The 25,555-nt window shown below is 42.1% G+C and overlaps 1 protein-coding gene across 1 annotated transcript in view; it reads left to right on the forward strand.

Annotated features, from left to right (window-relative positions):
- SLC12A2 (solute carrier family 12 member 2) overlaps nucleotides 1-25,555 on the forward strand; it is a 439,949-nt gene that overhangs the window by 248,900 nt on the left and 165,494 nt on the right. The window contains exons 11-15 of the mRNA XM_078675608.1: nucleotides 1,601-1,708; nucleotides 8,009-8,132; nucleotides 18,513-18,614; nucleotides 19,356-19,511; nucleotides 21,111-21,210. Of these exons, the coding sequence (XP_078531734.1) occupies nucleotides 1,601-1,708; nucleotides 8,009-8,132; nucleotides 18,513-18,614; nucleotides 19,356-19,511; nucleotides 21,111-21,210 (590 nt within the window). The remainder of the gene's footprint in view (nucleotides 1-1,600; nucleotides 1,709-8,008; nucleotides 8,133-18,512; nucleotides 18,615-19,355; nucleotides 19,512-21,110; nucleotides 21,211-25,555) is intronic.

Below are 25,555 nucleotides of genomic sequence, written 5' to 3' on the forward strand. Positions count from 1 at the left end.
AATAGGGAGAGCTGAAACCCCAGACTGTATGAGATGCTGCGTAGAGTGCGGAACATTCATACATACCCTCTGGGAATGCAGCGAGATCCAGGCCTACTGGGGAAGAATTGTGGGAGAGCTTACCAACATACTGGAAGCCCAAATAGAGCTGGAACCACGGTTTCTCCTCCTGGGAAGCCCGACGGATGTGGACATCCCACGACATAAATTTGTATTAGCTCATTTGGGGTTGGTAGTGGCCAAACAGGATATAGCTAGAGACTGGGCCCCCCAACAACTACCTACACTAACGAATGGAAGGCAAGTCTTGATCTGTATATGGCTGCGAAACAAGTAACGTATAAGGCTAGGGGCTCCCCTTGGAAATTTCGAATGATTTGGGCACCGTGGATAAAATACTAGGATCTGGAGGTGGACTGGGAGGAGGAGGGAGGGGGATTGTTACCTGGAATATCGGGGGAGGAGCCTTGAAAGATGAAATATGTCTTTGCTGTTGTTAACCATGAACATTGTAACTGTAAAATAAAAATATTTCAACAAAAAAAAGAAGTCATGCAATCTGCCACCCTTGTGACACCTCAAGGCTTGGTACTGCTTTTAAACTGCCTTACCTACTGCTGAGCCCAGTAGCTCTTATGGACCCTGAATTGATTCCGGCAAGAGGCATATGCTCTAACCCTGGGTTGCTTCTTTTTGATTCTTGAATCTTGATCTATGCCACATTTTCAGGATAGCCACTGACATTAAATGTTTTCTTTAAGTTCACAGTGTGTAACGTTGGCCTCTGTGAATATCCAAATTACCTAGCATAGATCTAGCCTTTGCACAATTGATGGACTTACCTGTTTTTACCAGTTGTTACCTGCAAGTGGTGGTGGTCTGCAGCAGTATTTCACCAGTACAGTAGCTCCCGGTGTGGTGGGATTCTCTGTTCATACTTTTTGTATGATTTTAACTTGTGTAAATATCAAAGTGTTGATCAGTGTTACAGGCACCATATCACTCAGTGGCTCAAAACAGTTCTTATCTCTCGTTTGAAATTGATCAGTGCAGTACCTCCATCAGGCACATTAGCTCAACAACCTATCCCACATTCTGTGTTGACTAATGTGATCTTAGGCTTCCAGAGTGAAGGAAGACCTTTACAGACCTCCTTCCAAGACGTTTTTATTGGGTGTGAGGAGATGGAGAGAATGAATAAATGTTTGTTCAGTTAGAGGCTTCATATGTGTTGGTGGTTAGTTAATCTTCAGAGTATAATACAGTGAGAATTCTACGTTAGGCGTTCTATAGATCATTGTTGCAAATCATGAATGACGTTTTACAGAATAATGTATCTCATTTAAGTTAGTAAAGGCTGCGTCAGACTTACTTTAAGTATGCAAGTGCTCCTTTTCCTAATATATAGAAACTGTCCCAAATACATTTCTCCATTATTATTTATCTTAGTACTTGGTGGAAATGCTATGAAGAGAGCGAAAACGGGTTTGCTACAATGTGGTGTATTTCAGGAAGAACTACTGAAGAACTGGATATATGTTTAGTTAAAAATAATTTGATAAATGTTGTTACCTTATTTTCAGTTTTTTTTTATTTGCAGGTAATGAGCATGGTGTCAGGGTTTGCACCCCTGATTTCTGCTGGCATATTTTCAGCCACGCTTTCCTCTGCATTGGCATCTTTAGTCAGCGCTCCCAAAGTCTTCCAGGTATGTTCGCTTCAACCGCTTCCATTTTTATGTAAATGTAATCAATAACATTTTAAATAGGCAATGGTATCTCAATAAATTTAGCGTGTTATTTAAAAAAAAATTAAATAAGGAAGGTTTTATTTACATTTTCATGTCTGTTTTGGAGTAAATGGGACGTGTGCATTGAGTCTCGAATGAGCGATGCTTAGTTTATTATGCTGCCTCCGTTTTAATCCTTATAGCTGTTGCTACTGCTTACATTGCAGTCTGCTTGGCAACCTTAATCAAAACAGTAAATTATTTAAAGTGAGTTTCTACTACATCCGAATCAATATTGCCTTCAAGTAGCTCTGCAGATACACACAGCGCTGCACAAGGCAACTTTATACGTAATCATAGTGTTATAATGCATGGCTCCACAGATATATTTATTTTGCTCATGGAGACTAGCTTCTTTCATATTAAACCTTTTGCAGTTGTGCGCTTGACTTTTAGCAGGAAAAAAATGTATGTATGAATATTTTGATTGGATGCTTGAGCGCAAGCTATTAACCATCAAAGAGTCAGTCTATGATTGGAAAGAGTAATACATAGAAAAAAGGGAAAGTTTCAGTAGCAGAGGTAACGTGTATTTGTTTAGTCTGAGGTGCTCCACCGCCCCATAACCACACTCAACCTGAAATAGCCTAGTTGACAACTGCTTATCAAACATTTGAGGTCACCTGCAAAATAATTTTAATCTTTAATTGCTGTCCTAAATCACTTTAATGAAAATTATTTTTAAAGATTGTTGGATAGGAACAGAATAGCATTGGCACTCATTGTTGTAAGAGTCTCCTTAATTAGGCATGGTCTTGTTAATCCACCATTATTTGTGTTTGTAATATAATGGAAGAGTGTCACTAAATTTAAGAGTTAAGGTTGGCAAACTCGCAAGCAGAACTGAAGAGTGAAAACAAGATGCAATGTTGTTGATTACAGCAGTTATGTTGCAAAGTCGAAGGATGTTCTTTGACAAAAAACATGGAAATGAATTGATCTAAGAGAAAAAGTAGAAAATCGTTGTACACATGGTGGTGATTTGAATTCTAGGCGGTTTTGAAGGAGTTTTGCCAGGATCCGTAATAGTGAAGTTCACCCAGATAATGGCTGGGCAGGAGAGGTGGTTCAGTCTTCCACATGCAAATGTGGCAATGAGTTGTTGAACATGATCATAATAGCATGTTGGTTGAATGAATAACAGCGGAAGACCTACAGTTCTTGTAGTTTTTTATTTTTTGCATTACTGATGTACAGTCAATAAATGTGTCAAACAGTCTGTGCTTCAGAAACATAATTTGAGAATTTCCAAATCTTCCCAACTCAAGGTATCCATGAAATATATATTCCTGATGTAAATTGCACAAGTTCATTTGTGAAACCACCTGACATTAATTATAGTGCAAACAGTAGCTCTGTTTTAGTCCGAATAAAAGCATGAAATTGAGAAGCACCTCAAATTGTTCCACAGTTATTAAGTTAACTTAATACATTTGTATAGTCTTTTTTTGGCATTTTAAAAATACAGCAACAACATCAATTAAGCACCATGCCATATTTCAATTGTATACAAAACCCCTGACAACTTCTTTCCCACCCCGCAAAGGCTCAATCATAGTGTATGCATAGTCAACAACAGTACTCCAGTTTACCATTGGTCAATAACAGTAGAGCAGACAATCTAAATTAACATCATTATTTAGACACAAACATTAGGCCTCAGGTGTACCTCCTCCAATTATCCCCTGCCGGCTTGCTGCCTTCTCTAAATCAGGATCTACGGGGATAGTTCATCTGGAGGAGTCAGTAGCTTAGCTAGCGTTGCCGCCCAGGCCCTCTTGTCACCTTCGATTTTTCCATCTTTACATGTCCTCCTCTTATGGCACCGCTCGCCATTCATCCCTACCTTTCAGCCAGTCCTCAACTTTTGGTGTCCTGGAAGACAGCCATCCTATTACAATCCTACTTTTTGCTAGTGCAAGTCCCAGACCTAGGAACCTTCTGCTCCGTAATTGTTTTTCTGAAGGGGACCAGCCCCAACAGGCACTGACCTATCTCCCTGGGGATCTCCCATCCTGTGACTGTGCCCAGTTTTTCCAGAACTGAACACAATCCTCAATCTAGGTCCAACTCCAGAGCTTGTGCAGGAAGTCTGCCACCCGCCCCACACAGAGGGAGCTGTCTACTGATCATTCTGGGATTATAACCTGTAAACGACTAGGGGTGAGATGCACCTGATGAATCACATTATGTTGCAACAGCTTAAGTCTTGCTTTAGTAGAGACTGTTTTAACCCCTTTGAGAATGGTCTCCCAGGTTTGGGCAAATATGGGCAACCCAAGGTTTGCCTCCCATTTTTGTTGCACCTGGAGTTTAGCCATAGGTGCATGCTCCCTCAGGGCCCTGTATATATGTGGGATCAGTTTCTTTTCTTGCCTCCTGACAAGGCCTATACAGCTTCCAGCGTCTAGGAGGATTGTGGCACTTCTGGGAACATAAGCCAGATTTCTAGGTCCAGATTTCTCTAGCCGTGGCAGCTATTTTGAAGAACTGTAAAAATTTGCCCACTCTTGAGTGGGAACACCTCCTTGGCATTGGTCAATGTTATAAGTCTGTTATTTGGGTAAAGGTCCTGCAGCGTATCACCGCCACTGACCTGCCATTCATGCAAGGACATGGGGCTTTCTATGTTTTTGAATGGGTGTATCACCCAGATGTTCATGTTTGGCCCATATGGAGCACTGTCTGAGCTATGCTGTCCCACACCTCACACTCCTGTCGATCTCAAGTAAGGAGATTGGGGCCTTGGTCCCCTTTACCAGCATCTCAGGCAAGGAGTTCCCAACGCAAGTGTCCTTCAATAATCTCTGTTCCCAATTATCATGGTAGTCCAACCAGTGCGTGCTGCAATTGTGCAGCAAAATAATATTCCAGGAAGGGAAGTTCCAGTCTGCCTCTTTGCTGACACTCCAGCGGTTATGTCACAATATTGATATTGAACACGCATCTTTAAGGTAATCTCAGAAGGATTCCAGCTATCCATCTATTACTATGTTTGTTGAACCAGCTTTTCTAAATTGCCACTGATGGCGATGTTAGAGGTCTCTCATGCCACAAAGTATGCCATTAATTGCTAGAGTTTTTAGTACTGTTGTCACTGGTCTGTGTGCCTTGGACCATCAAACGCCTAAGTTTGAGCTACAGATTTGAGGACTCCTTGGGGTCGCATGACTATTTCATACTGGTTCTGGAGATACGGCGATACATCAAGTATCAATTCAGGGATCTTCTAATTTAAAGCAGTAAGGAATCTGTGTAGAAGCATTAAGGAACAGCACTGAATGAAGCTGTAGGAAAGCAGCAAGAACACAAAGTACTAACTAAATAATAAGGAAAAGCAATATAGAAGCCATCAAACCAAAGAATAAGTAAATCTACAACAAGAAAGTTTGTGGCTATGCAGTTTGTCCATACATCAATTATATAGTATTCAAAGTTAATTTCTTAGTTTCTGTTAAAGCAACTATCAAGAAGGCTATTGCTCAGGATAAACCATAGGCAGTCCATTTGTGATGCTAACTTGGTGATGGCACCCAGCCACTTTGGGTAAGTTTTCCAGAGCTGTCTCCACAGTACAAACAAATTGCAGAAATTACACTGAAGCACACACTTGTACTTTTACAATAGTCCTTGATAAGATACAGTTCAGAGTCATTTTTCATTTGTAACAGTCCCTTCTTTTTAATGTTCAGTACAATATGATGTGGACAGTTTTATCACAAAGGCAGCAGACGCGTGTTTCGTACACAGGACTTCTTCACGGCTCAAACAATAGTCAGTCCACCCCACTATATAGGTGGCAGAGAGTGAGCGCCTTATATATCTCCAACAGTAGAAAGACTGTGAGAGGCTATGATTCATCCATGGGTCTCCTTACTTGAACATGAGTCTGTTGGCCTTAAAGTTTGCCCTGTATGTACGTTATCTATAAAGTTACTGCATTGCTGAACGCCCTCAGTATATAAATTACAACAGGACCATGATCAGCCTGTGCAAACCATTGTGTCAATTTGTGGAATGCCTGGTAAATCTTGTTCTCTCAACTAAAATGGAGCACATTTTAAGTACATCTATAAAAACATTCACTTATCTAATAATAGATCTCCTGAACCATCAGTCCACAAATTCACTGGGTTTATGGCCTTCTTTTCAGACAAAGTCCTACCATCCACTGACAAAGTTTCACTCCATTCTAAACCTCGGCCACAAGAACCAATTATCACTCATCACATCAGATGAGCTGTGAAAAAGGTAGTAATGACCGCTCAGCATTTGTGACGTCATCATTCATCCCAATATTCATGGGACCGCGAACCCGTTCAGTTTCCTCAACTGCAGTATTAATTAAACCTTCTCCGCACCATGCGTCAGTATAGGGAAGACCCTTTTGCAACTGTATCAAAATATCCTCCAAGACCAATACATTAATTTCGGAAATATCGAGAGCAAATCCGGTTGCCATTTCACTATCTGTCTCTTTATCTTCACGAGTATCTTTCTTCTTTCTATTCATGTGTTTCGTACTGTTGCACCGATACCCTGAGCTTTGACCAGCTGCTCTGCTTCTTTGCTGGTCCCCTTACAATCTCGGGCAGGGACAGGGGATGATCGCATAACTGAGCAAATTTACGATCTTTCCTCGTCCTCCCAGCCCTCCTGTACGGTGGCGTTGAGCACCTCTGCCATTTCAAGACCAGGAATGGCAGTCTCAGAGCCAAAGGACCGGAGCAGGTCTGCTGCTCTACCAGAACGTAGCAAACAAAGAATTGGTTTCCACAGTTGAGAGCAGGTACTTGACCCTGTAGTAGGCGCTATCTCCAGGTCCGCTAGCACCTCCATAGACCCATCACCGCTGCCTCCTCCGTTGCACTGCACCCCAAAGGCTGGTCATGCCTCTCTGAGTGCTTCCATATGGCCATGACCCCTCACGGACCGCTGGGGGGCCATTTTAACCACCTGCACAGTCTCCAACAATGCCGCTGTTTCCTGTTTTTTCCTACGTGCCTGTAAGGGATTCCTCCATTCAGAAAGTGACGGCCGTGGTAGCCTTAACGAAAACCTCAGCGCCTCTCTGCCCATGGAGATTGCGTTTTGAAGCCTCCCGCTCCGGCACATCAGCTCTCAGATATCACTACCACTGCTCACTTAGTATCAGCTTTCAAGTATAGTTCAATTTGATAACACCGCCATAGAATTGTTGTTGCTGTGTTTTTTTTTTTTAGCCATCTGTTCTGGAGGGAGCGGGTGGGTAATCAGCAGCTCTCCCTGGATCCCGTGCAGAGAGCAGAGGGAGACATTCTCTAGCGCGGAATCAATCCGCCATCTTCCTTCCTACCTATCAGCCATCTTCCTTCCTACCTATCCCTTTACAGAGCTTTCTACGCAACTCTGTCTTACTTTAAAATGACATTAAAACATTGACTTGGTTTTGTTGGCCACTTTTTTAGGTAGTCCGTTCAAGTAGTAAACAAGCGCAGAAGTAACTAAATGAAACTGAGGTATCTCGAAGACCCAATGTCTCTGAGATTTCTAAATCAAAAACATTGTCTTGCTACTTTCTCCTGACATATATTAGGTTTTAATAGTTTTTGATGAGTCCTGTTTAGTATTGAGCATCCACGTGAGAGCAGGTGGTTGTGCCTTTTCAGTTAGAGCAGGACAATATTGGAACAATAGATCATGCTCTCTGAGAGCGTGCCCAAACTTCACGACTTTCAAAAACTCTTCGAGACCTGGCTGTTTCCTATCTAATGTGATCTAGTGGTTGAGCTTTACCCAAGGGATTTGTTGTGCTGGCACCATGATACCTTTTCAGTTCGTAGTAGCCCTTCATAAATATTTCTTTCTTTGATATGATGCAATATAATTTAAGTACATTATGAACAAAGTACATCAGATATATAGTAGGTGTGCTGTTGTGGACTATTTATTTGTATAGATTGAAACTGCTGGCTATATAAACAGCAAACCTATAACTATAGGAGTGGGTTTGAAAGCTGGCATTTGCATTACTACATTTTCAGTTAAAGAAATAAATTCTCATCTGTCCACCATTACAGGAGTGTTGTAGAAAAATGGGAGTCATATTTTGAGGTTACTGTTATCTTTATATTCTCTTTTCAGTTGTGTTTCTAGAAATTCCTCCCTAGTTGAAATGAAGAACGACCCAAATAAACATGTAAATAGAGATGTAAAACGCACCTTTGTTTTCTTCTATAGGCATTGTGCAAAGACAACATATACCCAGGGATCCAGGGTTTTGGAAAAGGATACGGAAAGAACAATGAGCCTCTACGTGGTTATCTTCTAACATTTTTCATTGCACTAGGATTCATTTTAATCGGTTAGTAGTTTATAATAACATCAAATCAACTTTCAGTTTACAACATCAAATTTGTTTAAATAAAAAATTTATCACAAAGGCATTGAAGTGTAAATGACCACAGCTAAAATGTTGATAAAATATCAATAAAATCATCAGTGTCCTAGTAAGTATGTTTTTTAATAGCACAGTGAAGATCTAGATTAAGTATATTGTCTGGTATTCTTTTTACTCCATTCATACATTTACCCTTTGCTTATTCTTTGTGCTAGATGGATAGTATGTATAATCGCTAACAAATGGATCCCGTTGTTTATTAAGGAATCATAGCAAGGAGATGTGAAAACATCAGTGCAGACTTATTTCAGATTAGTGTTCTTGTCATACAGAGAGGAGGGGGATATCCTTTGATACAATGTGGATCTACTGGTACATTTGAGTCCCTCTTTTGCATATACAAGGCTAGGAAACTGGCCACCTTTGCACAGTGCAGTTCATACCCTTTAAATATGAAAGCAGCGGTGCTATGTTGCCTTTCACTGCCACTTCCACCACTCAAACCTCAGTTTTATTTTCTACCCTATTCACCCTCTCCCATATGGGAATACTTGACACCTTTTCAAAAACACTTCTGCATTACACAAAATATAATGGGACTTCTAGAATCTTAGATCACATTAGCCCTGTCGGCTTCAATGTTTGAGTATGGGCTTAGTGAGAGTGACCAAACATCACTTGCAACTATCATAACCTCTTTAAGAAGTACTGGAGGCATTCCATCCTATTTTAGTAAGGAAGAGAAGGTATGCCATAGTGAATTGCCATTGGTAAATTTACAGCTAAAATATTTATTGTAAACAGTTCAGAAATATACTTTTGGAAATACCAATAAAGCTAAAGTGATTTCTGTGCTGTGTATAGGCTTAAGATAATTAGACCATATTTCGTAGGCCACAAGGATGCTTTACTGATATAGTTCCTTGCTGGGATCCAAATCAATAGTCTGATGTATTTAAGGACTGGATGCTGCTTAGCGGTACGCAAAATCCTGACTTTTTTCAAATAAAAATAGTTTTAAACTCATTTTGACCAAATTATAACTAGAATTCTCCAGTATTCAATCTTTCATAGATTCACATGCTTGTATCTTCCCCGTCGTCATGGTGGGAGTTTCCTGGTAAATGATAACCATAACAGTAGAAGAAAAAACTGCCTGGGAGCCATAGAGCAGTGAAAACACTAGGCAACCTCTCCTCCTCATTATGTGGCCCAAACTACAGCCAATCAGCTGCCTGCACCAGCCTACACCATTCCCAGCAGAGCCACCATACCTCAGATTTCCAACCGTCTTCGTGTGAGAAGGAGTCTCCCTGAGCTCTGCTCAGTTTATTCTCTCTTCACTGAACTTTTGACCTTTCACAGTTGGAAGACAGGTACTGTTCTATTATTGTCAAGCATCATTTCATTTAAAATGTCTGAAAGCTCCAAGAAGAGCCTTTTCAGAGCTTGCAGGTCCTGTGGCAAGGCCAGACTGTTTTCTGAAGATCCTCACAAAGAGTGCTTGTACTGTTTGTAACCTAAGCATATTCCTAAGGACTGCAAGTATTGCCGGACCTTCTCTGCCAAAACACTGAAGGATAGACAAGTGCGCCTCTTATTATAGCTTCAGAAAAAGAAAGTTCAAGACTCAGAAGCTAAGGGACACACCTCTAAGAAACAAAAATGAGGGTCCTCTGAGGAAAAGGGAGATGTGAGGAAACAAAAAGCAGGAAAAACTAAGGAAGGTGAACCTTCTACTTCACTCCCTCCAACTCCTCTAAAGCCTTCCTCCGAAAAGAAGGCTCCGTCGTCGCTTCCGTCGACGAAATCTACCGAAATTCCAGTCAGATCGCCGACGACCTAGACGACGACCATCTCGTCGACTACAACGACAATCTCGACGACGACAGCTTCGTCGACGACGACTCAGTCGACGGTGAGTGCCAGACCTTCGTCGACGAGTATCCCGTCGACGATGCGGATGATTGTTCCGTCGACGATGCCATCTCCAACAAAGATAACTTCAACCTATATTTCCATAAAGAGGATTGCTCCGTCAAGGGGAGTTTTCCACGCCGAAGATTTCACCTCTACTGCCCTCTACCATTCTGGATTGCCAGGAATCAGAGGAGGAAGGATCCTATGGTGTTGCTTACAGTCCTTCGCAGCTCCATATTAAACATCAGGATTCCGATGAGGAAGACCACCAAGAGGCCAGGAGCACTTCACTTTTACAGATCGGCCGGTCAAAGGCCAGATGAGATACGAGTCATTTCACCAGGCCTATCACTATGAGGATGAAGAGGAAGTGGATACGCCTGCGCGGGAAGAGGCCATGTCGGTGCCTATTTCTTTAATATCAGACCTAAGAAGCATGATTGACAGCTATTACCGTCGCTTTCCGGAAGATAATGCTTCCGTGGCCACTGAAAAAGTCTCTCAACCTGCAAAAGAGACACCCCTGACTCAGCCGCCTCCTCCTCCTCGGACGGAGGTCCAAAATGTTATTACAATTCGTGATGACTTAAATGATTCCGATCAGGACGATCAAGAGGATGAAGGGGAACTTCCTCAGGATGAGGGGGTTGGAGATGAATGGGACCAATATATTGCTTCAACATCCCCGGTGTCACCTTTGCCTCAATCAAGCTCTCCACCAGAGGACATAGCCAGTTTTCACGATTTGATGGAAAAAGCGGCTAAAAGATTCAAGCTTACTATGCCAATCAAGGAAAGCGAATGTTTCCTTTACGACTTCAAGGAGTCCTCCAGGAAGTCTGTAAGAGCCATTCTAATTATTGACCATATCTGGGATGAAGGACTCAAACTGATGAAGAATCCAGCCTCAGTCCCAGGATCCATATCCAAGCTGGACAAAAAGTATCGCGCTATAGAGACGGCTCCAGCATGTCTTATTGGTCATCCTCGACCAGACTCTGTTGTGACTCAAGCAGCGCAGAAGCGCTCCAAGAACCCAATGGCAACATGCGTGGTGCCTCCCGATAAGGAGGGCAAGAAGATGGACGGCATAGGTAAACGTTTTGCAGTCATGGCAGCAGCTTCCATCAAAGCAACCAATGCAATGGCCCTTCTGAGCCGGTTCAATAGACAGATGTGGTCTGACATCGCACCATTCCTGTCGCACCTTCCAGAGGACAAGAAAGAGGAGGCGACTACCATCTTACAGGATGGAGCCAGAGCAGCGTCGGAGTCCATAGACGTGGCAATGGATATAGCGTCTATAGCTTTTCGCAAGATGGCTGGGGCGGTAACCCTACGGAGGCAAGGATGGCTCAAATCTACATCCTTTCGACCGGAGGTCCAGTCTAAAATCTTGGACATGCCATTTGATGGCGAAAGCCTCTTTGGTAAACAGATCGATGAGGCGTTGCAGGGGATAAAAGCAGATACTGATACTGCTAGATCCTTGGGATCATTACAGCAAGGCCGTTATCAGTCCTTTCGTGGCCGAGGATCCAGAAGACACTTTCAACAGCAACGTTCCTCTTACCAATCTAATCGGTACCAACCTTACAACCAACAGGGATACCGTCAGTACTCCTCCAACCAGCAATATCGGTCCTCGAACACTTCCTTCCAACAACAAGGAAGAAGAAAGTCCGCCGCCAGAGGGAAGCAAGACTCTGGTCGCAGACAGTGATCTTCCTCAGGTGCCTCCAATACCACTTCAGATCGACCAGTTCCACTACCTCTCTGTTTCTCCTGCATTGGCAGTCCATAACATCGGACAGATGGGTATTAGACATCATTACACAGGGTCACACCCTGGAATTCTCACAAAGGCCTCCAAATCGTTCACCTCTCTGCAGAGTTCATCAACATATAGCAGCTCTCAAAGCAGAGATCTTATCACTCATACTGAAAGGAGCAATAGAGGAAGTCCCATCAGACCAGCGGGGAACAGGTTTTTATTCACACTTCTTCCTTATAAGGAAAAGGCAATCATCAAAATGGAGGCAGGTACTGGACCTCAGAGATCTGAACACATACATAAAGAAAATTTCTTTCCGTATGCTGTCCTTACATGAAATTCTTCTACTGCTCTGCAAGGGAGACTACATGGTCTCTCTAGACCTGTTAGACGCATACTTCCACATTCCGATACACAAGAAGTATCTGCGATTCATTTATTTTATTTTAATTTCTTATATCGCGCAGGAATCAATCCCATAAGGGTATCTCCGCGCTTTGCTCACCAAGACAATAGCAGATATTTTGCGGTGATTAGTGGAGTTGGAATGCTTCCCGGAAGAGGAGAGTTTTTAGTGACTTTCTAAAAGACAGGTGGTTGGTGGTCATTCTTAACTCAATGGGAAGCTTGTTCCACAGAGCAGGGCCGACTGAAGAAAATGCTCGGTCTCCTTGTCTGGATTTTTTTGTTACAGGGGGTTTCAGAAGGGCTTGATTGCTTGACTGAAGTGACCGGCTAGGTTGGTACAGCTCCAGTGATTGAGAAAGATATTTAGGACTGTCTCCATATAAGCACTTGTGAACCGTGCAACACATTTTAAAGCTGATTCGTTGCCGTATAGGGAGCCAATGCAGCTCCTCCAACAGGGGCTTAGAGGGAGTCCTGACCGGTGCGCTCATAACCAATCTAGCTGCCGTATTCTGGACTACCTGCAAGCGGCCCACTGCATCAGCGTTAGCAAGTGTCAGCAGGCCGTTGCAGTAGTCCAGGCGGCTAGTAACCAGGGCCTGTACTAGTGTCTTTCTGTAGGTATCGGGGAGATACGGGAAGACTCGTCTTAAGAGGCCAATGGTGTGAAAGCACAATCCTGCAATATGATTGGTGTGCTCCTTAAGGGTCAGTTTTTGGTCAATTTTTACCCCTAGGTTTTTGACATGTGGCTTTGATGTTGGAACTGGACCTAGATCCAGCGGCCACTAGTCAGGGGACCACAGAAGACTTGCTTTGCCGAAGAGCATAATCTCTGTTTTTGCAACGTTACATTGGAGGCAGTTTACAGCCATCCAGTGTGACACTGCCCTCATACCCTCAGCGAAATTTTCCTTGACTTTGGGGCCAAGGGAGCTGAAAGGGTAGAGGAGCTGGGTGTCATCAGCGTAGGAGACCGGTGTGAACCCATACTTCCGTACAATCTCAGCAAGGGGGGCCACATAAACATTAAACAGTGTAGGGCTAAGGCAAGAGCCCTGTGGCACCCCCTTCGTGAGCACCCTTGAGATGGAGCGATAGGGGCCCAGGCTGATAGATTGCGACCTCCCGGAAAGGAAGCTCTCCAACCAGGATAATACTAAGCCTCCAATCCCCACTCCCTGCAAACAGCTGAGAAGGATGTTATGAGACACGGTATCAAAAGCCGCGGACAGGTCCAACAGCACTAGAATCATTGAACCCCCTCTGTCCTGTGACATTTTGATCTTGTCAGTCACCGAGAGGAGGGCTGATTCAGTGCTGTGGTTGGGCCTGAACCCAGATTGTGATTGGTCCAGGCCCCCTGTCGCCTCTATAAAGCTGGAAATGATGGTATTAACGTGTTTCTCAGCCAGTTAGCTAATGAAGGGGAGGAGGGAGATAGGACGGAGGTTGGAGAGCACTGACCAGGGTAGGGAGGTATTTTTGCGTATGGGGTTCACCACCGCTTCTTTCCAATGTTGTGGGAGTTTTCCTTCGGCAAAAGAGAGATTTATTAGATTTTGAATGGAGGGGCCTAGAGATTCTGTCAAGGAAGAGATTGTTTTGGCAGGAATCAAGTCGTTGGGGGAGCCGGTCTTCATTTTATTAATGAGTGGTCAATTGCTGTAAAGTTATTTCTGGAATTACATGAAGAGTATTCCCAGTGGTCATCATAGGGGAGATTCCAGAAGCCACTGTCTGTAAAGGACCTGAGATGTTTATGATTTTCTTATATATCCCCTCAATTTTATCTTAAAAAAATTGGGAGATTTTGTTACAAAGGTCTTGGGAAAAAAAGTCAGGGCTCTCACAGATTGCTGGGTTAGTAAAAGTCTTTATAACCCTAAATAGTTCTCGGGTAGAGTTGCCTGCCTCTGTTATTTGGGAGGTGAGGCTGTTTTTCCTCGCCTTTTTGATATTTTTGTAGTAGGTGTTCATAGCTACCAAATATCGTTCCTTATCTTCCTCCTTACGTGTCCGTCTCCAGCGCCTTTCTAGTTTCCTACATCCCTGCTTTTCTGTTTTGAGGGCCTCAGTATACCATATTTCTCTCTTAGCCATGATTGGCTGCTTAACAATTTTCTGAGGGGCCAATGTATTAATGGCAGACGCCAGAGTGGCGTTAAACTTGGAGAGGGATGTGTCAATGTCATCCGAGTTTAAGAGTACTGGCTGCTTCCAGACTTGAGTAAATCCGGCAGGAGTGACTTTATGCCATGGTCTGCGTTTAATGGACTGGGTGATATGGTGATTAGTGGATTCAGGGGGGTACAGGAAGAAAAAATCTAACATTTTATGGTCAGACCAGTGGATATCTTTTGGGGGATGACAATAGATTTTAGGGAGAGAGGAAAAGATTAGGTCTAGGGTGTGTCCACCAATGTGGGTGGAGCCACTATTACGAAGATGAAGGCCATGTAAGGCAATATCAGTCACAAGTGCTATTGTGTCTGAACGGTCTGCGTTCATGGTGGCGGGGCGCCATTACCAGTTCAGAGTTTTGCCTTTCGGCCTGAAGTCTGCCCCCAGAGTATTCACAAAATGCATGGCTCCAATAGCGGCGCATTTAAGGCAGCAAGGTCTCCAGGCTTTCCCATACCTGGACGACTGGTTAATAAAAGGACCATCGTTCCAAGCAACACAGATCTCTACGGATGTGCACGGATCTCTTCCAAAGATTAGGCCTTCGGATAAACAAAGAAAAATCATTTTTTCTTCTGACTTGTACTCTACAGGAAATGAAAGCTTACCCATCAGAAGAACGGGTAACAAAAATCTTGAATCTGACTGCATCACTGGCAACAAAAAAGTTCACTTCCATCAGAATATTCAAGTCATTACTGGGAATGATGTCCTCTTGTATCCCATTGATTCCCAACTGCCGTTTACAGATGAGACCGCTGCAAGAAGCCCTGGACAAACAATGGGTCCATGCCCTGGGTTCCTTCGACGACAAGCTGATCATAACTTGTCAGATCAAACGTGCAATGTCATGGTGGGGTATCAGGAGCAACCTAACAAAGGGCCTGTTATTCAAACCTCCATCACCAAGCTACGTCATGACATCCGATGCTTCATTACGAGGTTGGGGAGCACATCTGCAAGACCTGGAGATTCAAGGCCTTTCGTCTCCTCAAGAGACAAAACTTCACATCAATCTCTTGGAATTGAAAGCCGTCTTCCTGGGCCTTCAGGCCTTTCTTCCCAGGATCCAAGGTTCATCTGTCTTAGTGCGAACAGACAGCACAACAACAATGTTTTACCTGCGCAAGCAGGGGGGACCGAGATCAAAACTCCTGTCGATTCAGGCACAAAGGATCTGGAAATGGCTATTGTGTCAGAACATAACGCCGCAAGTGGAACATGTTCCAGGGGTAGACAACACAAAAGCGGATCTGTTAAGCAGGTCATCCGACTTTTGCCACGAGTGGGAACTATGTCAAGTCCAGCTGATTCTGATTTTCAATGTGTGGGGCAAGCCATGTCTGGACCTGTTTGCAACTCAGAGCAACAAAAAGTGCAGATATTATGCCAGCAGGTTCCCTCAACAGGGTTCGAGAGGGAATGCTCTTCACCTCCGATGGACAGGGATGTTTGCTTATGCCTTCCCCCCCCTTTCCCCTAATTCCCAGATTACTGAGGAAAATGAGATCAGAACCTTGCCAAATAATACTAATAGCCCCAGCCTGGCCGAGGCTGTTTTGGTATACAGAGCTTCTACAATTGTCGGTGGAGCCAAGAATACAGCTCCCAATAACCAGGGATTTGATTTCCATGAACAGAGGCCAAGTACTTCATCCACAATTGACCTTAATCAAGGAGTTCTTAAAAGGACTATTCAGAAGGTTTCCTCCAATTAAGCATCCTCCACCACCATGGCAGCTTAACACAGTCTTGTCACAACTTATGAAAGCTCCGTTCGAGCCGATCCACAAATCTGAGCTGCAATTCCTGTCATGGAAAGTAGCATTACTGCTGGCACTCACATCAGCCAGGAGGGTCAGCGAGATCCAAGCTTTTTCTATACAGGATTCCTTCATTCCATTCAGGCCAGATAAGGTGATGCTAAGGACTAATCCGAAATTTGTCCCTAAAATACCTCCGTCTTTTCATCTAAATGAACCGGTGATCCTGCCTACATATTTTAAAAATCCTTCTACAGCAGCTGAAAAAGCTCTACATACTTTAGACATTGGCAGATGCCTAAAGTTCTACATTGAGAAGACTAAAAGCTTTCGCAAAGCAAACCAACTGTTTGTCTCCTACTCGGAGCCCAGAAAAGGTCTGGCCCTTTCACGTTCCTCCATCTCCAGATGGATTGCATCCGCCATTGTTTTTTGTCAAGAGAAAGCAGGAAGGCCTCTCGACATGAAAGTCCGTGCCCATGATACACGGAAGATGGCGACGTCTTCTGCACTGCTAGCAGGAATACCCCTTCCAGACAAATGCAGAGCAGCAACCTGGTCGAATGTTCATACATTCACCAAACATTACTGTCTGGACATGGAATGGAAAGCAGATGCGGCAGTGGGACAGGCAGTTCTGCGACATCTCTTTAAATAAGGTACATGTTTATGAATTTTATGCTACGGTTTTTTATATATAATGTTTTTTCCCTTTATGCTAATATCTGGAATAGCTATGTTTGGTTGTTACTACCTTTTAATTCGTAATGAGTTCTTTTTTCTGAAACTAATTTATGGCACAAAGCCCAGAGAAAAGAAAGGGGTCTAGCCTAGAAACGCTCCAACTACAAGGACTGCTATCTACTCTGATACAATCATGTGAATCTATGAAAGATTGAATACTGGAGAAAGAACTAGTTACTTACCTGTACACTATGGTTCTCCAGTATTATCTTTCATAGATTCACATGCGCCCGCCCGCCTCCCCGTTTCTATTAGGTAGACCACCTTTTTTTTATCTCTGGTTTCCTGCATAGCTCACTCTTAGGCTGTTGGAAATCTGAGGTATGGTGGCTCTGCTGGGAATGGTGTAGGCTGGTGCAGGCAGCTGATTGGCTGTAGTTTGGGCCACATAATGAGGAGGAGAGGTTGCCTAGTGGTTTCACTGCTCTATGGCTTCCAGGTAGTTTTTTCTTCTACTGCTATGGTTATCATTTACCGGGAGACTCCCACCATGACGACGGGGAAGATACAAGCATGTGAATCTATGAAAGATAATACTGGAGAACCATAGTGTACAGGTAAGTAACTAGTTCTTGCTACAATATTTAATGTTTAAGACTGTAGATGAATACAAAAAAATATTTCAATGCTATGGTTATAAACAATATGTTTCAACACCAATTACGGATGAGTATCATCAACTTGTCCTTAAAAATATTTAGGGCCTCATTACGATGGCGGTGGGACCGCCACTGTCGGTGGGGGCCCCACTGCCATCAGACCCTGCATGACCGCCTTCTGCATTATGATGGTAGATGGATGGAGGGCAAGCCGGAGAGACTGACCATCACACATCCGACAGGCTCAAGGAGCCCATCAGTGCGTTGGAGGGACTGTAAGCCCTACATCAGCGGCGGTGGCTGCTCAGGCACCGCCGTAGGTATAACAATGTCCCTTTCCGCCAACAGTTTCATGGCTGTTAACCTGCTATGAAAAGGCAGGCAGGAAGTAACTTGCGGGCCCCCCTTGCCCGCCGAAATTGGACCTGTGGGACACCTTTGGTGCCCCCTACATATCCTTGCACCATGTGGCAGGCATAGTAAAGAGATATGTGCAATGTGTTTATTTTGGACTGCAGCCGGCAGCACACACCGCAATATAAAATATATAGATTGAAGACCGCCTTGAAGGCAGTTGCATCCTAATCCCAATAGCGGGACCACTGACAGCTAGTTGGAAGGTCCCGTTCCGGACAAGATGGTGATGGGACGCTCGTCCGACCGCCGTCATAATCAGGCCCTTCGTGAGTAATCTTTACGTAAAAAATACAAAAATCTCGGGCACCAAAATGGCGCATCCCCACCTGTGAAATGCATCCTATGGTTACATGTTTTGTCCAATGCAAGCAATATTTGTTTTTTTCTGAACAAATCCTCAAGTAATTCAAAGTTATTAGTGTGTTTACAGTCTCTAATATTGAAAATGTGGTTTTCAACGAATTATCGGTTTTCAGTCATATGACAGCAAATTAATGAGTCACAGTGCCCTGAACAGTTGTAATTTTTCTTTCAGCGGAATTGAATGTAATCGCTCCGATAATTTCAAACTTCTTCTTGGCTTCTTACGCCTTAATTAATTTCTCTGTGTTCCATGCATCGCTTGCCAAGTCCCCAGGTAAGAAGTTTCTGTTCTTTGAAGGTCATTTGTTTTAGCAAACTAACGTGAAGTAATAAGTGTAGTGATTTGCGGTTGCATGTAAATACTAACTCATTTTGCCTCTTCGTGACTTATTTCCTAACGACTAAATAGGATCTGGACTGTTAGTTTTAGTTATTGTACCTATGAATAAACTGTAGTGACGTTTCTATGTGTATGGAGATTTGATTTATGGCTTTTTTGCTTAGTAACTGTTTGCTGTTTGGATAAACTTATATATTGATACCTTCTCTTGATGCTGTCCTTTGAGGTACAGCTCTGCTAATGCAGTCCGTTTAGCGAAGGGTCACGACTCCAAACTTCATTGCTGTTGCTTTGGTATGAGTTTTTTTCTAGGACAGCCAAGGCCAAACACGCAAAGTTTTCCAATTATAATAAAACACTTCAGCTAACAAAAAACACACCTATTAGCTTTGCCGGTGCTTGTTAATTGTTGGGTGAAGTTTTATTGGAAATGGTAGAGCACCACATTTTCATACAACTGAGAAGAGTGCACTGGGATTAACGTATCCAAAACAAACCAGCCTGTGTGCACTTTTCTAGGAATCTTTCCATGTAACTTGATCACCTTCCTCTTACAGTAACTTGTTCTGCGTCGTTTTGCATGAATTTCAGTTAGATTTGGTAAACTCTTCTCACCAAGTAAGGCTGATTGCTATTTTTGTGATGTGTTTTTGATATTGTGCTTTTGTTTTTTAGGTTGGCGCCCAGCTTTTAAGTACTACAACATGTGGGTATCTTTAGTTGGAGCTCTACTTTGTTGTGGAGTTATGTTTGTCATCAACTGGTGGGCAGCCCTGCTGACTTACGTCATAGTCATCGGATTATACATTTATGTCACCTACAAGAAACCAGGTTCGTTCATTTTACACTTGTGTGCAAACATGAGTGGATATTGATTATGTATTTTCCAACTTTTGAACGATAAGGTGACCGATGGTTGCTGAGTTTATTTAACGCAGACAGGTTATTGTGCATTTAGTATACCCTGAAACAGACATGTACAGGTAGTGTGGGTGGTAAACAGCAATAACAACGAACGTTTCACAACGAATACCATTACCCCACATTCCAATACAAAGCATTTGCCATTACTCCGCAATGCCATTGCAATACATATGCATTCACCATGCAAGCCTTACAACGAATTTCGTTGTAAAGGCATATGTATTTGACATGTAAATATAAGTTAAATGAAGGGTTTAGAGTGGGGTTTGGCTTTTGGGGTGTAGGGGGTATACGGATTTTGCTGTATTTTATTTTCAGGTTGAGGGTGGGTTTGGGTTGTGGGATGCCCTGGGTAATGCGATGTAAAAGTACGCGTTGTGATGGTAACGCCTTGTAACAGCACTTGCGTTGTTACAAATGCTTTGCGATGGTATGCATGGTGTTGGAACGCGGGATAACATATATTCTGGGTTGGTACATGAAACCAATGTTTACATTTGTGAAATTGTTGGAGCCTATTTCAGTAGCAAAATTGTTTCCTTGGTCTTATTCTTAGATTTTCTCGCTCTGAGGGAGCCTGCATAACTGCTACCCCTGAAATATATTGTAGCGCATGAGTTATTAAGCCAATCTAAGAAGACTGTTTAAAATGTTATCTATGAATTTCAAGAGGTTAAAGGTGAAATACGAAAACTGTAAAAAGAGTACGAATGTGACGCATGCAAGACTGGAACCCTTTAGTTAGGATGAAGCATTACCCAAGGTCGTCCTTGGGAAAGTACATGTCCCATAGGTGTTGTCTTGTTAAATGAAGCATATGTCATTCAACATATCTTCCTCTTTTGTACAAGCGCTGGTGAATGCCACGGTTTTTTTCCTCTAACTCTACACCTTACCTTCTCCTAAATGTTAGCATGTATGGGCATACACCATTCAGAGAAATTAGTTGACTGTCATAATTGTTGAGAAAAGAAGAAAACATGGAATGAAAACGTGGAAATAATAATGAGCTTATTTTTTAGGCTCCTTTTCTATCATCAAACCTATTTATTGATATTGGATATTGGGGTGTACATCTTATTTATTTGTATTTTTTTTGTTTGTTTTTATTAGCTCCATCATTCTAAGTGACATTTTATTTCTGATTAGCAATCCAGCAGGGCATGCATGACAAAATAATGTTTTATACCCCGTTACATGAGTGGAGTGCTTTTAGTAAATAGTCCCTTGTTTCTATGGGATTGGCTATAAACCGACTTAATGCATTACCTCAGAACCACTATTTCCTCTGATTTGCTGCGGAGAGAGCATTGCTCTGATGACTATGATCTTCAAACCATCTTTAGGTTGCTAATTCTCAACAAATGCTTTGCCTAAAAAAACCTTCTCAAGACAACTGTGATGGTAATAAATAGATATGCTTTAGTAAGCTCACAACACTTGATGGTAATCTAGTGTATGTGTAAAAGTTCTATCCATTTTGAACAATATTGACGTTTATTGCAGATGTGAACTGGGGTTCATCTACTCAAGCATTGACATACCTGAATGCATTACAACACACCATTCGCCTAGCCGGTGTGGAAGACCATGTGAAGAACTTCAGGTAAACACAGTATTGCTGAGAACTGCTTAGTTTTGAAATGATTACCTTAATGCCATGGACATCGTTAGAATAATTCTTATGGTGTCCTATTCGTCTTAATTATATTATTCTACTTTATGATGGAACTGTTACTAGGATTAGGCTTTATCAAAAAGACAAAAATAGAATCGATGGATATGCAACTGAATTATTTCAAATCCACTTGAAAATAAGAAACAGCATTTGGAATCCATGTACACTATCATATCTCACAACTATTAGGAACAAGCATTTGCAGTGCATTTGGTCTCACCTTTGGGACCTTATTTGTATTTAGCTATGCAGCACCCTAGCCTGGTTGCTGAAACATCTACTGTACTTTAACATGGAGGGAAAGTAAGCACCAAACTGCGTGACACTCCAGGTATAAGAACACATGGAGAGAAATATTGGCTTTCAGCGGGAAATGGTATAGTCCAAAAATCTGTTTTTAATATTAAAAGCAGGGCCTTCGGTGGGCATATCACAGAAAATATAAGATTCTATGGGTGCTTGTGGAAGACCATTTCTATTGCCTGGAATCTAGAGAATGCTAAAGTGATTCTGGTATTTTACTGACCCCTGCTGATCGTTTTCTATCCAGAAAGTTATATAGAGGCAGTTGCCAGAAAAATAAAAAAAAGTCCCTCAGCAGAAAGCAATTCTGGTATTTTACTGACCTCTGCTGGTCGTTTTCTATCAAGATACTTAAATAGAGGCAGTTGAACAGGAAAAAAAGTCCCTAAGTGGAAGCAGACAAGTCCTAGGACTGATCTCCAGAGCCCACAAAGTACATACAAGTATATACTAAAGTATATACTGAAGTATATACAAGAGGTCTCGAACGCTCGATCTAAAAACAGGTCCCTTTTAATGTACCTCCTAGAAGAAAATTATTTTGTAACCATGGTCTATCCTTTATTGAATTTATTCTCTGGTTGGAGGGCGTACCTAGTTACCACCTTCGTACACTTTATTAATAGTTTCTGTTTAACTTAAATATATTGAGGAAAGTCTCAATCATCATAAACCCGTTTCTCCAAATGTAGATATGAAATGTACTTGTCTTTATATCTTGACATCAAGGAGATGCCATGCTTTTTTTGTTTGGTAGCATGCCCAGCTAAGTTCCATTTTTAGTTCTCATGGTTATACGTTAAGTTTGTATGGTTTGTTGATATGTATGATTTTCAGTTTGTGCTGGGCAAAGAATTTCTTTACGCCTGTACTGCACCTACTTGTTTATCTCCAATGACGACTACTTTCTTCTTCTTTTCTCTTTCTTACTCTCTCTCTCTCCTTATTAACACAGAGCATGCTTTCTTACTGTTGCATGGGCTGTGTACTGCGTTCATAATTAGTTTCTGGCTGTATCATTTAGGTCTGTATACTGTACAACAATTTTTGAAGCTTGGCAATACTGCATCTTTGTAAGCACATGTGGTGGCTGGCCTGTAAAAGTATGTATCCATCTGCTTTGCGCTTTTGGTGACATTTTCTTATCTACTGGTTCTATGTAATATTTCCACCTATGATATTTTTAAAGCCGTTTGATTCCTTTAGAGAAAAATGTTTTTTTGTTTCTAGAACAAACTGGATCTGTATTAGTTAGTGATTAGGCATCAGGTGCCTAGACTTTTTTCCTTTTTATTTTATTTTTGGCCTTCCCGCATTTTGAGACTCTTACTAAAGTGTAACCCATTCTAATGAACTGCAGTAGCAGACCCTCTATAAATCCCCCTTTATTTTCTTATATGGTTTTTTACTTCAGTCCTTGGCAAAATTGCTGAAATATCCTTCTTTATGTCGTTTTTTTTTTTACATATCTTCATGTCTTAAAACCTCAACCTTGTTTCCTCAATTTTGGAAGGGTCAACAAACATTTCACTTCTGAATTGCGTGTCCATTTTTTATTCAAAACTCCATTGTGCCTTATATCTCTGTTTATGCTGGTGTTTTTCAAGCTTCATTGAGCTGCCTGGTTTGTCGAGGTAAAGACTAGTAATGAAACTGTGAGGAGGATGACCCGATCTAGTCTATTTCAGTCCTATTGTTGGAGGAATATTTTAGTAGTTGGAGCTGATTTATTTTGCTGTGTTCTCCGTTTTAGCACCTACCAACAGACTCCTTCGGCCAATCAAATTGTGAACTCCTGGCAGTTACCCTAGATGTCTGCCAGTTTCCCTCCACAGATCTACAGATGGGCAGTAGTAGTACCAGGAGACTAAAGGCTTACTCTTTCTCCAGCACTACCTTCTACTCATGTTTGCAAAGAGGGCCACTGGTTTGGTGTTTTGTGAAAAATAAGGGAAACCAAAAAAGCTTGGATTTAGAATCCCCAACCAACTTTCTCTGCAAATTGAAGTGACTGTAACTCGAGCACTGGGAGTTTTTACTCCCAGGAGAAGGGTATGGGGGGCGAGAGGGGTGAAGGGGGTGTTAGCGTGTTAGTAACAATGTGGACTGTTTTGGGGTATTCGATGAGCAACAGCTCTTTTCAACAAGTTCCGAGTAGGGTTTCTTGGGAATGGCACAGGAGCCAGGCCTGTTTTTAACAGCGGTGTAGTTCACTTTGTTAATGGAAAAATATCTTGAAATACACAATGGCATTCGTGGGGATCCTTTTGAAACTGGAGAGAAGGTAATGTGGTCCTCCAATTATAAATAGCTTTGAGGGATGCAGTGATAACTTTAGAGAAGTGCAGCCGGAGTTAACTGCCCGTGCTCTATTCCTGTGCACAACACATCGAGGGCAGTGGAAGTCTTCCCTATAGACAGCAGTTTGTGAAAATGAAATCAGTATAGTTAAGTGTGAGAATATTCTCAACAGGGATTGATCCATATTTGCCAAAACTGACCTAAGTTGTGCAAAAAGCAGGCATTTTCAGTACTTCATATCTATCAAGAGTCTGAATCATGATCTGCAATTATCACTTTCAATTGAATATCCTCTAATATAGCATATTTTATGGTTTAATTTTTTAGGGTTGATGATGGAATAGTGGGATATTGGAACGGCCTGGCTTTATTACTGAGAGTTGTCTACTAGGATAAAACCGTTTTCTGTGGTAAACTGAAATGCTAAACTGCCGATTGTCTGCATAATAAAAATGCCACATTTCAAAGTATCGAGGAGGAAACATAATCCATGTAACCTACAGTTCTATATTTCCAGGAGTACCCTCTGGGTTTTTAGTAAGTCTCAAACGTTTTTCTCTATACTAGAAGTAAGCTGACAAGAGAAGCTTTTCTGGCTTTTTTTTTTTACCTGGCCATTATATCAGTTTTGTTTCTTCTAGTGGGGTTTCAAAAAGGAAGTAAACCTCCACTAATTGAGAAGACAGGAAGGTTTTTTTTATTTATTGTATAATCTTATTTATATACAAGTGTAACCTTGCCTTTAATATTGGATTGCAGGTTTGAAAAAGTATATAGGCTCATTTCTTAATTAGCAAAGGGAATGTTAATGCATTTTCTGAAGGTAGAGAAAATTTTCTTTATATAACTTGATTTTTTCTGCTCAACCTTAGGGTTGATGATTTTGCTAAATGAGCCATTCATAAATGAGGAAACGAGAAACTCTTAAAGCCATATTCAGATGTTGCTTAAGGGAGCAGAATCATGAGCTGTGATTGGCACTGCAATCCATTGGTCAAGAGAACGAGCAGGCTCTAGTTTGGACTGCTTTGGCATGACCGACCATGCTCACAGGTTTGCAAGGAGCTTGACTGCTAAGGGCCAATTCCATTCATCCTTCGCAGAACTAATGATCGTTCCCAAGAGCACCAGGTCTAAATAATGTTTGTTTCTGGTCAGCGTATTTTTTGAGTTGGCATTGCCCTTGTACTTATAGAATGCTTCTTATTAACCAAAGGAGCTCTACCACTGTGGGCAAATCCTACACATTCCTCAATGTACTTGTTCGTTCCTGCAAAATTCAAGAGAGCACTACTTCACTTCAGCTTCCTTTACAAACGTGTATGATCGCCTTTGGAAATGGGATAATGTGAGACCTTATGTATCTAAAAGTAGCCTGCTTTGCCAATTTAGATGCTTATACAAGGATGTCCTATCCTGTCAGTTTTCCAGAATAAGTTCAGGACACCCAGCTGTCCTTGAATGGGGAAGTATAGTTATCCTTGCGAGTGAAAATGTCCCTTATTTGAACAGAAAAACGACTGTTTTGGAGTGTCCAGGTGAAGTTGTGAAACCTGTAGCTGGATTGGCCAGCTGCCAAAAAGATTAAAATCTTAAACTCAATTTTTCTATCCTGAGTTGTTTGTCATCCTCTGGTAAATGTCAAATGAGGTTGAACAACAAGTCTAGG

The sequence above is a fragment of the Lissotriton helveticus genome, chromosome 2_1 (genome assembly GCF_964261635.1).
Source record: "Lissotriton helveticus chromosome 2_1, aLisHel1.1, whole genome shotgun sequence".
Taxonomy (NCBI): domain Eukaryota; kingdom Metazoa; phylum Chordata; class Amphibia; order Caudata; family Salamandridae; genus Lissotriton; species Lissotriton helveticus.